General features: G+C 37.7%; 1 protein-coding gene across 3 annotated transcripts; it reads left to right on the top strand.

Moving 5' to 3' along the window:
* The first annotated feature begins 596 nt into the window (after nt 1–596).
* On the top strand, nt 597–16,427 carry tmem245 (transmembrane protein 245). Of its 3 annotated transcripts, XR_013196860.1 has the most exons (19): nt 597–1,253; nt 3,089–3,206; nt 3,843–3,938; nt 4,020–4,142; nt 5,090–5,269; nt 5,352–5,521; nt 7,173–7,196; nt 10,217–10,321; nt 10,405–10,487; nt 10,580–10,670; nt 11,570–11,668; nt 11,747–11,878; nt 11,964–12,086; nt 12,183–12,328; nt 13,030–13,127; nt 13,548–13,648; nt 14,291–14,465; nt 14,569–14,763; nt 14,851–16,427. XR_013196860.1 is itself a non-coding variant. In XM_077213635.1 (18 exons), exons 1-18 carry the CDS (start codon nt 651–653, stop codon nt 14,894–14,896), a joined length of 2,610 nt encoding a protein of 869 aa, XP_077069750.1. In that variant the 5' UTR covers nt 599–650; the 3' UTR covers nt 14,897–16,427. The 3 variants fall into 3 exon arrangements, 2 of the variants coding, with proteins under 2 accessions (XP_077069750.1, XP_077069759.1); XM_077213635.1 differs by lacking the exon at nt 13,030–13,127 and having other exon boundaries at nt 599–1,253; XM_077213644.1 differs by lacking the exons at nt 7,173–7,196; nt 13,030–13,127 and having other exon boundaries at nt 599–1,253.
* Nucleotides 16,428–18,322: the final 1,895 nt, after the last annotated feature.

Genomic DNA, 18,322 nt, shown 5'->3' with positions numbered 1-18,322 from the left:
TCACTCCGGTAACTGCCCATTGCTCATGGAGGGGGAGGGGCAGCGCCCTAGCGCCCTCTATTGGACAGCCGCCCCTGGATAGTTGTTAATGCTGATAATTTCTTTTAATGATCGAGGCATAATCCTGGCTTAATCTAAACCCTGTCTGTGAAACCAGGCCATTATCCAGTCATAGTCATTTTCCTCACAATAATTTTCAACTATGTGATTTTTAAATGGAGTCTAAATGTCGTCAATACTTTTTGACACACAAAATAACATTTTTAAGGACATCGTTTACCAAACAGTTTTGTTTACCAATTCTTCAATTCCATTAAATGATTTTATGTTCACAGAAGAAAATGTCATGAACGTTACTGGTTTTGGAACGAGCAAATAATGGCACTTTTGGGGGTGGGAGAGGTGAACGATCCGATTAAAGATTCGTTCAAAAACGCCTTTGAGCCGCTCTATTGAAAAACAACCCAAGTAAGATGGGTCATGTTCACTTGTTGATGGCATTCGTAAACTACTTTTTACTAATAAAGATAATATTCAGTGTCTGGTAGGCTGAAAAACACAATTTGACTACATTTCCCAGACTACTTCCTACATTTTACGTCACTGCCCAACCCGCAGTTGAGCTGGATCGTCCGGACTGAAACGCAGCGATGCCAGCGACCATGGCAGACACAGAGGACCCTGGTCCAGGCGCGGCTACTGACCCGGACACCCCGCGCACAACCCGGCCACACATCGTCTCGTTCAGCGAGACGGTTCAGCCAGCAGTCGGGATGGTTAGCCAACTACTGAGCCAGCAGTCCCTTAAGTTCGACAAAAACATCAAACAGGCCTTCTACAACACGGGAGCGATGATCTTCGTAGCGATCTGTTGCGGGGCATCGGTGTTGGTTTACTTCATCCTGGAAGCTTTTCTACGGCCGCTGCTGTGGGCAGTGCTGTGCGGCACTTTCCTGCATCCATTCAAGTACTCACTCGCCCGCCTCGGTCGCTCTTGGCTCAGCAGGCTGCAGGACAGCGGGACGCCGATAGTCGTAGGCACTCTGCTGGTACCGGTGTGGTGCGTGAACTACGGGGTGGAGACACTGGGTGAAATGGTCATAGATCGGCTCAATGTACTGCTGGCAGTTGGGGCTGGTGTACCCCTGCTTTATTTCTTATATCTGTTCTGGAGCGTCATTGGCATGCAGGTGATCATTAGTCACGTCTGTACCATAATCTGTTTCGGCCTGGATTGTTTCAGCTATACGTGGGTGAGTACTGTAGAAGCTGTGTATAATGACACGTGGGAAAGAGACACGCCTCCTGTCAGACAATGCACAGGTGGACGGGATTGTGAAACGGACTGTTAAAAATTCACTTCTTCAAAGATAACATAGTGTAAACATGAAAATAGAATAATGAAACTTTTATACAAATTGAATTACCATTTGAATGTATATTGTGTAACATTGTTTGCTATGTTAGAAGCGAAACCCGCATTCATCAATTACTTTCATTAATAACATGGTCGCAAACTGGCTTCAGATAACCTAACCTCGTGCAAATATGTTTGTATACAAAAGTGTGTTTAAAAAACATCTGGGGCCTGTACCATGATGGTAGTTGAACAAACTCAGGGTTACAGGATTAGTTTAGAGTTGACAAAACCAAACCAATCCAACCAGGCTTTGTTGGTACCATGATGCTGATCATCAACTTTCTCAGTCAACTCGGGCTTTGATCCTGAGTTTAGGAGTTTAAGTGTGACATCAGTAGCGGACAGCCAATCACATGTTGAGAGAGTGAAACTGAGATTAATTTCTCGCGAGAGAAGCAGCGCAATTCACTTATTAAATAAAAGTATAAAAATATTAAGAATTTAAACAAATTTACACAGCAAGAAGAAAACAGCTGTCTATGAAAGAGGACAACTAAAAGAAAAAGTCTCGCTACTGTATATCAGTGCAAGTAAAAGTTCTGAAGTTATTTTATACAGCTGATAAAGGTATAGAGAGAATTGAACATTTAAGCTCACATTTAGTCATCTATTGATGCTAAAGCATTTTTATATTACCTTTATATATTTATTCATTTAAATTGCGTAATAATAATTGATTAACTAAAATTGTACATGTGTGATTGATAAAGGGTATAATAATTACATAAATAATATCTAAATCATACAAATTTATTATTCTAAATAAGCATCACTAAAAACCAAACGATTTTGTCTGTATAAATCATTTGCTATGTAGTGACCTTTTATTTGGAGTAGAAACAGGTGGAGTGACTTTATCGCATCAGACATGTGTCACTTTGCTCACGGCTGATTGGTCCAAGTTCGGTTTGCAACCTCTTACCTGCAACATAACCTGCCCCGGACCAGGTTAGCCGTGGAGCGTAAGTTACTATGGCGATGAACACTGCTAAAAGCCAAACCACTTTCATGGTCCCTAAAACCCAGGGTTGCCGCAAATTAAACTGAAACATACCTGGCTAGCCACCTAAACCGGCTTCATGGTATAGGCCCATGGTCATGTGAAATTTCAACATTTCTTGACCCATGCTTAATATGTCAGAGTAGGAATTGTAGCATGACATCCCAGATACCAAAAATATGGCCTTGAGGTTACACAGCCCAAAATATCATGCATATTTCAAGTTCTTCTTAAGGTTACAAGACAGGACTAAGATTCACCCTGACCTTCAATTTAATGACCTAACTATCTGGTTTATTTATTTTTTCTACTTTCTTGTAGGGTTTAATTTAATTCATACAGGTCATGTGAAAACTGTTCAAATTGTCATTGGGAACAAATGCCCCCTTTAACAGAACCTTGTGATCTGCTTGAAAACACAAAGCTCATCTGGCAGTGGAGCTGGATTTTATTTATTTTTAAGACCTAAAGAATGACAGAATTTTCATATTTGGTAGAACTGTTCATTTAATGAAAATGTGTGTGTTGATACACTCTTGCAGTGCTTATGAGGGCTGGGAACATACTGAGGGTTTTTGTGATTATAAATAGATCGGTGGCAAATGTTTGGTGCATGGCACAGTAGTAACCAGAGATGTCCAAATGTTCCCTCTCTTTCTCTTTGGCAGGTTGTCACGTTAGTTGTTGGCTATGTGTTGGCAGTGGCCTTTAAGTGGACGCCTGGCATGGAAAGTTACTTGCGTTCCCTGTCTGTGCCTGTATGGGCCGCACTTATTTTCTACCTGGGTAAGACCCTTCTGTTATGAAACACCGAATGATTCTGTTTGGGATTTATGTGGCATTTTTATGTAGTGTTTGACTGACACAGATTTTTTTGATGGTCAATATCAATATCTTAAAGAGCAGAGTGGTCAATGGACAATATAAAGCTTGTAGGCTATAGCCTATATGATATCACACTATTTAATTTAAAGCTACACAAGATAATCAGTAAATAATATGTATAACAATTGCTGCAATGAAATTTATTTTTAATTTACATCAATTTTACTAAATTGATTATGAATGATTTATTAATTATTCGATAGGAAGTAAATCTGTAAAAACAGATAATACTAATAATAGAAAGGTAAGCGCTTTAGTTCTTTTTCATATACTGTAAGTTTACTTTGTATAGCAGTACTGTCAAATAATTCATTTGATAGAACTGCTACTAGAAGGGTTCCTATTCTCTATCTTTATTAGTTTACTGTCTTTGTTAAATAGTTTTATCCAATTAATTAATTTTAATAAATGATCCTGTGCATTTATGCTCAGGTGGTGGGGTTCTTGGCGCTGTTAACATAATAGCTGAAAGTTTAGCATTGACGTAGAGTGCTGTCAATGAAGGAATGCTAAAAAAATCTCCCTCTCTTTTTCCAGTCTCTCTGACAGGGTCGTGGCGGGTGCCTGTGTTTGTCGTGGTGGTGTTACTGCTAATAGTGGGCTCTCAGCAGAAGCCTGTTGTTCCAGGGAAAGGTGAAGAAACAGAGGCTCTCATACCATTTACCTCTGTTCTAGATGTCCTCTGACCTTTGGTCCTCTCCTCTCTCTGTATAGGCGAGCTGCCTGGTCAGGTTCTCACCTTTGCTGCTAATACGATCTTCATGGCAATCTCCTGCAGTAACTTCAGCCATGCTGAGAAGATACAGGAAGAGACAAGCACCAAAGAACAATCCAAAGGTGGCACAAAAAAAGCAAACAGACCAGTAGAAGTTATTTGCGGTGCTGATTTTGTAGAAAAGTCAGCAAGACTCTGTGTGGGTTATGACTTACTCACAAAAGCAAACATCTGTGTCCATTAATAAGCAGATAAGATTATGATGGATGTTATTAATGTGGATTATGAGGTAGTTTAGGCCTATCATCAAGTGTTGTCAGAAATATAGATTTTTTTTAAACAATTACAGGAGAGAAGAGAAAGCGAGAAGGTGCAGCTGGCATCAGTTTATCAATACAGTGGAAAATGAGAACTGAAACGGTTTAAAATTTTCCAGTATTAATATGCTAATATTACAGTAGTAATATTTTTTTTTAATAAGACAATAGTCTTATTATTATTTATCATTATTAGTAGTAGTAGTAGTATAAGTATTATATAATCCCCCTCAGAGATATTGGGCCTGAGGAATCTTAGACAACAGTTTCAGTTGATAAAAAAATATTTTGATCATGGTCAAAATAAATAAACTTAATGCTGGTCAAATTATATGCCCTTAATGTTGTGGCAATTTTTCCCTGTGGTATCGAAAATTGTCTGATATATCGATATTTAGATAAGGTATCAAATAAAGTTAGAAGTTCCAGTATCTACTTGAACACTACTATCTTCATTAGTAGGGATGCACCGAAATAAAAATCCTAGGCCAAAACTGAAACCCGAAAATCTGGATGCACTTGGCTGAAAAACTTTTTAAAAATTACTTTTTTATATTATACTTTTTTAATGAAATTCAATCATTTTAATGATACTGAATTTAAAAAATACAAGCCAATAAAATAAAAGAGCATAGGCCGAGCAACTGAGAGACCAGACATGCATAAAGCGTAATATTGAGTGGAGCGTCCCTAATCATTAGTAAATTTCAGTGCATCCCTAATCATTTATAAAGTGGATTTTCCCCTCACAGACTTTATGGAGTCTCCGAAGGCGGTCTTCAGCCGGAGTCGAAGCAGACTAGAGTTCAGGGGTCTCCAGCGCAAAGAGAGGACCAGTGATATCTACTTTGTGCTACTTGGGTGGGCTATAGTGTTGGTGCAGGTCTGGCTCAACCTCTGGATCTTACAGTTATTGCCCATCCCTGTTGCTGGTAAATTTTTTGTTCATTGTCCTAAGGTCACGAGTGTGAAGATAGTGTTCAAATTTTCATGAATGAGTGCTATGTTTTCCAGTTTGGGTCGTGAAGAAGATGGTTGTGCGTTTTGGGATGAAGGACTTCGCTGGACGGACTCTAGTGAAATGGTGGTCGGCTTCTGAGAAGTTTGTCAAAGACAGACAGGATGCTCTGCTGCCTGGGCCGATCAAAGGCTTAGTTCAGTTCTTGCTTCGGGTGGACACTAAGGTAACACCTCACGTAGATACACCCACACAAAAGCGCTCGCCTGTCTGCTGACACACTGTCCTTCACAGCACTTGCCTGCTGGTAGTTGTCGCCACATGTGCACATTTATTTTTGGAGGCGACAGAGATCTGTGGTTACAAAGAGGAACTGAATGTGGTTGTGGCTTGCTAATTCTCTTTTTTACTTTCACAACTAAAGCACGAAGTACCCATAACTGACTGAATAAAAGCTATGGAGGTCAGATGTGGATGTTGTGGTAAAATATGAATTATTCAATGAATGTCATTAACCTAATAGTTGGAACACAATTAAATGCACTTCCTGTCTTTTTGATTAGCTCAAATCAAGAGTAACTATTTTTAGTATCTATCTAGATAGACTATGCAACTATCTTTGCATAGTCATGTTGTATTTCTAGTTATTGTTGGTGGTTTTTGTTTTCCATCTATTGTTTGAGGTTTATGATATGGGGAAGTCAACTCAACATTCCCAAAAATGTGCCCACAGTTTCTCATTGTCCCTTTCACTGTCTAAAGTGAATGACAACCCACAGTTGCAGTCAAAGATGAAACCTACACTTGAAAGAAACGGTTTGCCCACCCCCTGACCCATAGTAATCCAGTAATGTAACCCAGTGTCCGACTAAAGTTTTTGCCTTCTTTCATTCTATTCAAAATCTATTGAAAATATGCTAGGGTACAAAATTAACACATTTTCCAAGAAGCCAATATGAGTAAATAATGTGCTTTGTTGAGGACTTAAAACTATTACTTGCCAGTAGCTGGTGACTTTATGAAGAACTACAACATACTGTAATACATGGCCTAAATCGAATTGTAGGAATGATAATCTGACCTTCAATGATGTACGTTACACAAGCAATTCAAATCATGGAAAACATGATACTTTTTTCAGTATTCTTTGATGAATAGATAGTTCAAAAGAACAGTATTTATTCGAAATAGTTAACCGATCGAAAGTAACAGTAAAGTCATTTACAATGTTACAAAATAATTCTGTCACATTTTTGATCCCAAACATGTATGTGGAAAGTTCCTTGCATTAATCACCAGAACGAATACATTTGGAACAAAATAATTTGGCTTTGCTTTTGTGAAAATGCAGTTTTGCTGTAAGTTTTCACTAATATGCACAGAAAAAAACCTGCTAAATAAACTAAAACAACTAAATAAAATGTGTTCTCAATAGAATGAAAACAATTAGTTTTTGATAAAAAAGAAGCTGTTATTAAATGAAATATTTATGTCAACTGAGTTTTCTTAATTCACCCACCATTAGCAGATGTGGCAAAATGTTAAAACTTGTAACTGTATCTGTAACAAAAAAAATGTTTGATATGACCGTAATTTGCTTTGTATAACCATCATATCCCTCACTGACTGTCCACAAGAATGAAAGGAGGTAAAAAAAGACACTTAAAAAATAATAATCGTAGTAGATCTTTCTTTTGTCCCTTATAAAGCCCACCAAATCACACCTTCTCTAATTGTTCAGTATGAATATCTTCCTCAAATTTCACCGTCCGGTCTTGTTCTGTTTTTGCCTTGAAAACACATTGAAAACACTGCTTTCCTGCATACTGATTGGTTGTTTCTAATAACCGTTTGTCTCTTTGTCTCCCTCCTCAAAGCTCTGGCATTGGCTTAACAAGCAGGTAAATCATTTGTGCTGGCAGGTGTACCAGAGAAAAAGAAAGAAGGAACAAAGGGGAAGAGAAGGAAAGAATGACAGTGTGCTTTCATTAGAAGCTTTGGAGTGATGCTTTCCCCCTCCCCACTGTCACCCCTCCATCTTTGAGCTTCTGCTTAGCTCTCTGGCTGTTCTTGCTGTGTGGCACTTTGCGCTGTGGAAGGGAGCATGCGCTCTGGATGTGATTGAGATGCTGACACACCAACTGTCAGGAAAAAAATGTAGAAGAAAACCCCAAGAGAGTCCACCGCCTCTTCCACAGCTCTTGAAGTGTGCTGGGCTGGTTGTCTTCAGAGTGTGTGTGATGCATTCAGGGAGAGAGCAGACAGTGGGAATGGAGGGTTGGGTGAAGGGATGCTCTGGTCTGCTGAGACCAAGGCTAGTGGTGTTGCTGGGTACTTCAGGTACAGGCAGGTTTGGTAAAGGGGTTTTCTTCTGTCTGTTCCTAACTAGACACACAAGCTGTCTGCTGCCCTCTAAGATATAAGTGATTGTCTTCATTAATGACTCCACATAGGAAACGCAGCACACCACACAAATAGAGCTCTGCATGGGGAAACTCCACTTTACTTGATTTCAGTAGTTTGCTCCCTTTAAGAGAAGTCATTTCACTCGGCGGCCATCTTTGAAACGCCTCTCGGGCAATCAAGTACAGCTCCTGTCTTTTTGAATGGGGAAATATCAAATTCTCCAAAACTGTTCGCCAAGCTTACGATTAAATTTCAAATTTGAAATCACCAATGAAATCTGACAACAACTGTCTTATAAATTTTGTTTCTAAACGCTCGAATCATGAGTGCGTGTCTCTGAACACTGACTGTTTCTATTGGAACCGGAGGTTCTAACGCCAGCTGCAGTGATGCAATAGCATTACCAATTGGTGATTGGCTCTTTTATTTAGAAGGTGGATCTTATTCCGCCATATTGCACATTGAACTTTCTCCCATTCATAGTAAGACGAGTGCACCGTCTTTCTGTATATAAAGTCTTTGGTTTAATGTTAGCATGTCGCTAAGCTAACAGCTTGATGCGCTAACAAGCACACGCAAATATTGAGTAAAATCATCTAATTTTAATTACATAACTTATTTACATTGATGCTTTTCGTGTTGAATGAAATTTAGTAATAATAAGTATAATATGTAAGTATATAAATATAATTTAACTATGTACACTAAACCCCTTTTTTGAAAGTAAAGAATATTCAGCAAGGCTACATTAAATTGATCAAAAGTGACAGTAAAGTGACGAGTAATGTTATATTTTGTTTTATAAAGCATTTCTCTCTCGTTTTAAGTTCAGCAAATTAGAATGATTTCTAAATTTCATTCCAATGATGTTGGAAATTCAGCTTTGCCATAACAGGAATAAATTAAAATTTCAAAAATTTGTAACAATATTTAACAATATTACTGTTTTACTGTATTTATGATCAAATAAATGCAGCCTTTGTGAGGATAATATTTAAATATTTAAAAACATAAAAAATCGTACCTACCAATTTTTGAACTGTAGTAGGCTACACATTTCTCTAGCATTATCTGCCGCCTTAAGTTTACATTTTCTTTATGTTTGCTTGTTGCAATGCATTTCTGTGAAGAATGTCTTATGGAACAAACACTTAAAAAAGATTAAGAGCTAATAAAAAAATATTTTGTTCACCATTGTGTTCAAAGTCTTATTATGCATGAATATCGGTGTGTTGTTTCAAATGAAAAAAAGAATTCAACAAAATGTAAAAACTTGATGGGTTTTTTTTTTTTCAAGGGAAACCAAACAAACTATCTATATTCCATCCTGCAAAAATGTAGCAATATATATTCAGAAAGAGATGTTGGAAATACTTCAGAATATTCTGTCAAAGAATATTAGTTCTGTTGTTAGTTTGTTTGTTTTCAGTTTCATGCCATTGTTAATGTTCTATATATCATCTCCTGGGTTTTGTCCGATTAAGATGAATCTGACTGTGGCTCAACAGTAGCAGATGGTGATGAAGTTATTTTCAGGTCTGATAGTATGTCCCTCCCCTCAGGAATCTTTTGGCATTTGCCAGCATTTCTTTGAAACTGATGTATCAGGCCCTTAACGTTTTGAAGAGGGAGTGATGCGGTCCTTTTAGCCGCTGTTCTTTTTTTATTCTTTAGTCTTTCTTTTAGTTTCCTTAATGATGTGCTTTGTACTAATCCATCATCAACATGACCAGTTTTGTGTGTGATGTTAACACTTAGCGCTAACAGGAACCAGGAACAGGATTAGACATGCAAGTGCCGCCCATAGGGCCGACAGAAGCTGGGGTGAGCAAAGAAAGCGAGTCCACCTGCCAAAAACAAAAATATGCCCACCACCTCCTGTTTCCTGACAGCAGTGTTAGCCTGCGGTTAACTCCTTCACTCAGTAGTTAGTCTTGCTTAGTCATCCAACAGGTTAGCGGGTGTAAAATAAAGAAAAGTCAGCATGATTTTTGCTTATACGGCAGTTACACGTGTGAATTTTCAACAGAATTAATATTTTCACAGCCTAAAAAAACTCTTATCCATGAATCCTCTGCTAAGTTTTCAAAGGAACACTACACCCAAAAAGGTTGTTTTTTAGTTAATAACAACAGTCTGTTCCTCACACAAAACTATTGCAGGGCTTTAGAAAACTTGAAGTCCTTTTTTTTTAACCTTAACAGAATAAATAACTTCCCGCTTTGGTTTTTATTGCATTATTATTTAATTATTTTACTGCATTTTTATTTAATTTCTCCTGTTAACCAAAAGTAAACAAGGATATAACAATATATTTCATTGTTGAGTGAACTGTTCCTTTTTATTTTTTTTACTGAAAGAGCATTTGACTTTTAGGTTTTCAGAACCAAAGGAATGAACACGATTGCTCCTCAGGTTTGGTAGAGGGAAGCAGGTTTCTGTGTTCTCACACACTTGCATGAATGATCAGATTATTTGTTGAAACTGATCTCTCTTTCTCTCTCTCTCTTTGCAGATGATCGTGTGGCTGGAGCGCTCCTTGGATAAGCTGATCAGTATTTTCATTATCTTCCTGCTGGTAACTGGCACACTGCTCATGGCCTTGCTGCTCACAGCTATGGTAGTGTTTCCAAACGACTGTCCTTGGGCGGATTATTCCACTGCGCGCACATCATCTCTCACCGATTGTATTTTTGTTCACAGGTGCACCAAGAGAGTGTTCATATCATAGAGGTCACCAGTAACCTGATCAACGAGACTGTGTCCAACCACCCAGAGTGGGCCAAGTAAGTTGAAACACACACTTAACATACACTGGAAGTTAGGAATCTTCTCGAAATGATGCGTAACTGTGTGTGTGTATGTGTGTGTTTTGTAGCTGGCTTCCAGAGGCCCAGGTTGTTCAGAAGGCTTTAAACTCTGCTGCCACAAATGTTTACCAACATGGAAGAGAATGGATCACACATAAGGTCAGAGTTAAGAGTTTACAATGCTCTTGAAGACCGCAAGAAACAACATTTATAACAAATTTAATAAAGATGGATAAATGAAAGTAAATGGTGACCAGTGGCTGTGAAATGACAAAAAAGCACCATTACAAGTACCATAACAGTGTTCCATACACATATTGGGCTATATTCCAAGTCTTCTGAAATAATATGATAGCTTTTTGTGAGAAACAGACTAAAACTGAAGTTATTCATCTGCTTTTAAAATGACATTTGTGTCATTTAAATATGCCCTCATTAAGTACAAAGTATTATTTTTAAAAAAGAGTACTAATTATGGAAAAACATACTTTTTTAAAGAATTTACATTTCTAAAATAGACACTTAATTGCATGTTAATTTCAATTAAATGAAAAGGTATTATAGTTTAAAGTTTTAATAAATGCAATTAGCTGAACTTTAGAGTGTTTTTTTGACCCACTTAAATGTAGATTGAATAACACAATAAGAGTAACTCACTTTACCTATGCTTAGTATGTTAGTCAACACATCAAAATAAATGTACTTCTTTAAAACATGACAAATAATCATTAAAACATTAATTAAAATGTACTTTAATATGCTTAAGTGGCCTTCATTTCATTTATTCATATTATATTATCTGCAAGTACAGATTTAAAAAAATATGTGGTAACACTTGGTTGGTTACATCTGCAGAAAAAAAAATGTTTCAGAGCTGGAGAAGTTAGAAAACAAACATTTATTTTTGTTAAATAACAGATTACTCAATTTAACATAATTACATTTTTTTTTACATTTTATTTCATGTTCAAGTCCTTAATCTTTTATTCTTTATGTCTGTGTGTAAAATTGAATGAGCTTTTGTTATATGTGTGTTTTTATGTATGTGTGCATTGTAGCTTCATAAGATGTTGGGTGATAAAGTAAACAACACGGCCGTGATCGAGAAACAAGTTCTGGAGTTGTGGGACCGTCTCTATCAGTCCTGGATTGTTAAGGTAATAACAAAACTCGGTCACACACAATCACTAACTTACATTTTTTGTTGTATTACAGTCAGTGTTTTTGTTTTGTAGAACGTGACTCATACTGGACGTCACCGTGGAAACAAGCAACATCTGTACAGGCAGAACAGCTGGCTAGGGGACATACTGGACTGGCAGGACATCGCCTCATTCGTGCAGGAGAATATTGAGACTCTGCTCTCGGTTAGTCTCCAGTGTGTGTGTGTGTGTGTGTGAAGGGGAGTGTCTTTATTTGGCAGATTAATGAATATGCTGTCTTCTGCGGTAGATTTTGGAGTCTCTGTGGGTGGTGATGAGTCGAAATGTTGGTTTGCTGATATCCACAACAACCACGCTGCTCACCGTACTGTTCCACAGTGGCACCGCACTGCTCAATTTTGTCCTGTCTCTGGTAATACACACACACACACACACACACACAGTTAGATTGATTGGATTGGACGTTTAGTGGCGATTTTAAATATTTATTGTCTCTCTGAACGTATAGGTGATTTTCCTGACCACACTTTTTTACCTGCTGAGCTCCAGTGGTGAATATTATAAACCTGTGAAATGGGTAATCAGCCTCACACCCCTCTCCCAACCTGGACCCTCTTCAAACATTATCGGCCAGTCTGTGGAAGAGGCCATCAGGTACACATGTCCATGTGGAGCTTGGGTTTGTCTTAAAGCAGTGCTTCTCAACCCTCTCTATTTAGAGAGATTTAACATAACTATATATATATATATTTAAAACATAGGAAAATTAATTTGTTAATATACTTAACTTTCTAAAAATATATATTTTTTTATATATAGATCCTGCAGACCATTTGTAAATTTGCTGAGCTCCCTGGTTGAGAACCACTGCCTGAAGGGACATTTAAGGTTAAATGTAAACATGTTGCAGTTTCCACAAACAATGCTTTTACAAACTGACGGACGAGTGAAAATTAAAGGCAAAAATGTGTGTACAGTAGCAAGTCTGTATGAGGTGAAAGCAGAAATTAGATCTTATAGGGATAGTTCAAAAATGGAAATCCTGTCATCATTTACTCACCCTCATTTTGTTCCAAATCTGTATGACTTTCTTTCTTCTGTGGAACACAAAAGAGACTTTGAAAAATGTTGCCTTTTTTTGTCCATACAGTGAAAGTCAATTTTCAATGTTGATTGGACCCCAACATTTTTCAGAAAATCTTCTTTTGTTTTCTGCAGAAGAAAGAAAGACATACAGAATTTTTTATTTTTGGGTGAACTATCCCTTTAACACCAGTTAAAGACGCTGTACTTTGTAATCACCACAAGAGGGCAATACTGTTCTGCTTTTTCTGCCATTTTTTCCATTTGTACAGATAATTTAACAGAGATCATGATCGGAACAACTGAAATGGGGGTGAAATTGACTGCTATTAATATGCTGGTTAAGAATTTCGAAGGGGTTCATCTACAGGTAAGGGTGACCCAGAAAATGGAGAATGAATGGGGTCACAATCTTGCTGTAGCACAGTGGTGCCCTTGAGCGTGATGCTTCTCCAGTGGAAATTAGCATAATGTAATTGGCTTAGATAAAAACATCTGTTTTTTTTTTCAAAGCACAATAACATCATTTTCCCTCCATAGACAATGTCATGAGCTGTGAAAGTGAAATGAGGAGAGGAATTCAGTGTTTCCTTAAAACTGTGAGCTCAGTTTGTATGTGTGTGCCCTGATGCTGCCATCTCCCAGAATACACAAAGATGTTCCATTAGACCTATTTTTATGAGCGCTATCACAGAGATACTTATTCACTCTGACTCCAGTCAGTGTTAAGCTAACTGAGAAAAGAAAAGCCCTCTGTGTTTCCACTCTCTCTCACCCTGTTTTCTTGCAGGGGTGTGTTTGATGCCTCTCTGAAAATGGCTGGATTTTATGGCCTTTATACTTGGCTGACACACACAATATTTGGCATCAACATTGTCTTCATCCCCTCAGGTAAGACTAAAATACACACAGACATAAAGACTTTTTGCATGTGGTGTGAAACAGTCCTTAGTGTTCATTTTGTTGTATACACTATCTTTCATCAATAAGATTTATTTTAAAGAATTTAATACTTTTATTCAGTAAGGGTGCATTAGATTGATCAAAGGTGACCGTAAAGACATTTCTAATGATACAAAATATTTATATTTAAAATAAATGTGTGATGAACGGAAAGTTCAAAAGAACAGCAATCTTGGTTTCCACAAAAATATTAAACTGGAAAACTGTTTTCAGCATTGATAATTATAAGAAAGGTTTCTTTTGCAGCAAATCAGCATATTAGAACGATTTCTGAAGGATCATGTGTGGCTGATGGCTGCTGAAAATTCAGCTTTGCCATCACAGGAATAAATCACATTTAAAAATGTATTTAAACAGAAAATAGTTCATTTAAATTGTAATGATATTTCACAATATTGCTGTTTTACTGATTTTTTTATTAAATAAATGCAGCCTTGTATGAGTATAAGAGACTTCTTTGAAAAATCTTAGCAACCCCAAACGTTTTGAACTGTAATGTACATTTATCTGCCTATGTCATATTATTCCATCTCATATTTGTCTTGCCTTTCTATCTTTTGGTCTGTGCAGCAATGGCAGCTATCTTAGGTGCGGTGCCATTTTTGGGGACGTACTGGGCGGCACTGCCAGCAGTGTTGGATTTGTGGTTGGCCCAGGCAGAGGGAGTCAAAGCTCTGCTGCTTCTCTTCTTTCATCTGCTGCCAACATATTTCGTTGACACGGCCATATACTCCGATATATCAGGGTGTGTTTGTCTCTTTATACTTACTTTACATGTGCCATTTGTGCGGTCCAAAATTGGTTGACAGGTTACCTTTTAATACTAACCCATACATCTTTCTATGCAGAGGTGGACACCCGTATTTAACTGGTCTTGCGGTAGCAGGTGGAGCGTACTATTTGGGTTTGGAGGGTGCCATCATTGGGCCCATCCTGTTGTGCATACTGGTGGTGGCATCCAACATCTACAGCGCCATGCTATTGAGCCCTAGCAGCAGCCAGGCAACTCCAGTGCAGAGCCACTTCCCTGTACATCATGGCAGGTGATATAAACCTCGGTTGTGTTTTTAATAACTACTTTTTACACTGTAATCACCATTTGAACTCTTTTTTTTTTCATCAATTCTCAGGTCATTTGCAGAAAACCCAATGCAGCTGAAGAGAAGCAATGAATAAAAGAGAAACCTGACCAGCTTGTTACACTTGTTAACAGCAGCCCTCGCTCTGGGCTACCCCTGCGAGACTACAAAAGAGGAAACTTGCGGATACGGAAACTTTCTGTATCTTCACCCTAAGGGTTCACACGGCAACGGAATTGCTACTTTCTCTGCAAATGTGGCTCTAATAGCGCATAGCTTAATCATGGCCCTTATTGTCGCCTTCTGTGCTAATAGTTATTATTCCATAACTATGTATTTAGCACTGAAAATCCAGGCACAAAAAAAGGCTACGCCGCTTGCACACTCTAGTGCAAAGTTTAGTTAGCACACCTGTGCTTTTGTCCAGCACTGTACTGGGGAATTATGTAACTGTAGCACTACCTTCAATTAGCACACTAACAATACTACATGTTTACGTCATGCTTTACTGTAACAGCTCACCAGGGTCCCAGTCATCGGACCATGTTTTCAGGCTACAGATCACTGATAGTTTTTGTTTATCTGGTTGTACTGATAATTTATCCCATATTGTGGATGTGTTTGGCACTGTTAAATTGTTATGTGTGTGTGTGTGTGTGAATGAAAGGACGTTACTCTTAGATTTACTATTCAAACATTTGTTTAAAGTGTTACATCTTTCAGTTTCCATACATTTATGGTATGTGTTCCTGGAGATCTACCTTCCTGCAGAGTTTAGTCTCAGCCCTGCTCATTCACAACTGCCTGTAGAATGAAATGGATCTTTTGCTCTTTCAGGTTTGATTTGATTAGATGTTTAAATGATTTCTACAGGATGATCTCCAGGAGTAGGACTGAACAGCGCTGAGTCTGACCTATACAAATATCCTATATCAGGTGGAGTATTTGTTTATGAACAAATATACTGTTAAGTAGCTTTAACTATAACAATGTGAAACTAACTTAACACAACAAACTAGTCAGGGTGTTTGCATCACAGTTTTTACGTTCATATTACCTCAAATGTCTTAATTAATTTTTCTCTGGTTCTGTTGGTCATGCGCGAAGTACATTGTAATATTTATGTACTGTTGATCTTACATATGCATTTCTTTATCTGTGTTGGATTTTATTTCATTTCAGTTGCATAACTTCCTGCTTAGGAAATAATTTAAAATCCCTATTTTGTATTAATATGTGGCCATTCCTCTTCGTGAATACAGTAGTATTTGCTCTATGTATTGTTTAGTAATCGAACATTGGAAATATTAAGCTGTTAGCAGAGATACACAGGTAGGTCGAGCTGAAGGCTGCTGGCTGCTTATGTTACGCATGAGGAGAGATGCCTGTAAGTCAAGCTTGAATGCATTGCACTGAATAGATAAAGCACTCACTCTGCTGTTTCCCAATATTAATTTTTATTTCTCTATTTTGGCCAGGCTATTCAAAAAGCTTGTTCACATGTTATTTTAAAGATGGTATTGAAGACTTAAGGTGGATGCACTTTTTTCGGTTCAAGCCAAATAAGAGTGTTTTGTTTATATGCAGAACTAAAATTGTTTTAATAAAACTGAATTTTCAATTGGGTACATCTGTATCTTTCTGGATAAAGAAACCCAGTGTAAAATTGATTTGTATTTTTGTTGCAACCCACTGAATATATTTTTAGGCATTAGAGAACACAATTCCTGAGCTGATCTTAAACCTCTGAATATTCAGTCATGTTCAAATTATTGACGTTTAAAGCGTTTATGCCTCAGTCAATAAAGAACTTTGCTTTTTGAGGGGAGAACTGCCCATAACTGCTGGTCTAGGATCAGTTTTCTCTGTAATAATAGAGTATTGACAATACAGATTTGGTGATAGCTCTGTTGTCTTGAAAGCATCAAAGGTTTCTATTTACAACGTGCATTTCATTAAGCCGGGGCCACACTTAAAGACTAACACTCTAAGACTTAACTGAACACACTTACAGACTTTTCAACGACTGGAGCAGATTTTAAACACCGACTGTGAACATTGACTGAACGCAACTGTCTCTGACTTGCGTTTCTGGGATTCTGTTGTAGGCTAACCATGAAGGAAAGCTTATATACTCTTTGACCATAGTTAGACGCATGTATCCATATCTACAGTATATCTGCAATAGACTTCAGCAGATGATTTGGCTAAACTTACACAATACAAGACAAAGGTGACAGACATTAATACGTTACATAGTAAGAGTAAAAGCATGTAATATTGAATTCATATATATAGAAACATAAACCAACACATTCTCACCTGTGAAAGGTAATCCCATTTCTTGGCATCATTGATTCTTACTGCGAGTGACGACTCGCTGACTGGTGCAAGATGGCGGGCGCACCGACGTGCCTGGAGCGGTGGAATGTGGCATCTATGTGGTGAAGGATCCATCTGTTGTATCCTTCATTGCCGGGGAAATGAACGCATAAGCCTATATCGCGGCTGCATTTGAATCGGCCTTTGAATGCGGCCTGTGAAGGATGCGGAAGCAGCGAAGGTTTCCTTTGACCTCAGATGCCCTTTGATGAGTTCACACGTTACTTGCCATTCCTCACACCATCATATCAGAAAGCTATCAATTGCACCACCCCAGAACAGATTGAGGTGGGATTGAAATCGATTGCCATTCACTCTTTCTCAATTACACTGAACTGGGCTATTGACTATCTCTCTCTAGTGCAGTGCGAGTGAATAAGAGAAGCCTGCTCACTGGAAGCCAGTAGATCTCTCACCTGTTAAATGAGCAATACGAACACCAGGATTTTTTTTTGTCAAAAGAAGAAAATATTTGAATGAAATAACTGTTATATTTTAATAAACTGAAATAGCCTAATACTTTTCTAAATGCCTTATCTATGGTCACACACAAATTTTTCTGTGGCAAAAGTTGATGTTTCAAAGGTCACGAATAACAGCAATTATTACATAAACAGCATATATTGCACACACATCATGAAACCTGACATAAGCTTGTGATCATGCATGGATGACCAATATTAAAAATTGCAAAACACATAGTTATTATACCGAAGCATTTTAAGGGCATAGTATGAGCTTACCAGAGGAACCAGTTCATTCCAAACCTTACACTACTCACTAACCACTGTTTCAGCCAATTCAGCAAACAAAGTCTTCAATTCTGCCTCATAAAACAAATGCAGTTTGAAAAGAGTAAATTATTTTACTGCATTAAACTGCATATTAAAAGCAGTATCTTGTCTGGATTTAATATTAATTCGCTAAACTAAAAGATGCTATTTTATTTTCAACTATTAATATACTTGGAAATGTATCCTAGTTTAAAAAATAACTTTCATATTAATCTTCAACTAAAGATGGAAATATGTAAAGTATCTTTTAATGAGTTTATCCAATTCATTTTCCCCAAGGCAAACAAACACTGGCTAATTAGATCGTTAGTAAGTGTTCTTGTGCTTTAATCTTTTGAGTGCAGTGG

The sequence above is a fragment of the Siphateles boraxobius genome, unplaced genomic scaffold, assembly GCF_051911475.1.
Source record: "Siphateles boraxobius isolate OS27281-9 unplaced genomic scaffold, OSU_SipBor_1 12, whole genome shotgun sequence".
Taxonomy (NCBI): Eukaryota; Metazoa; Chordata; class Actinopteri; order Cypriniformes; family Leuciscidae; genus Siphateles; species Siphateles boraxobius.
The sequence above is the reverse complement of the archived record's forward strand: the minus strand, read 5'-3'. Positions and strand labels throughout refer to the sequence as shown.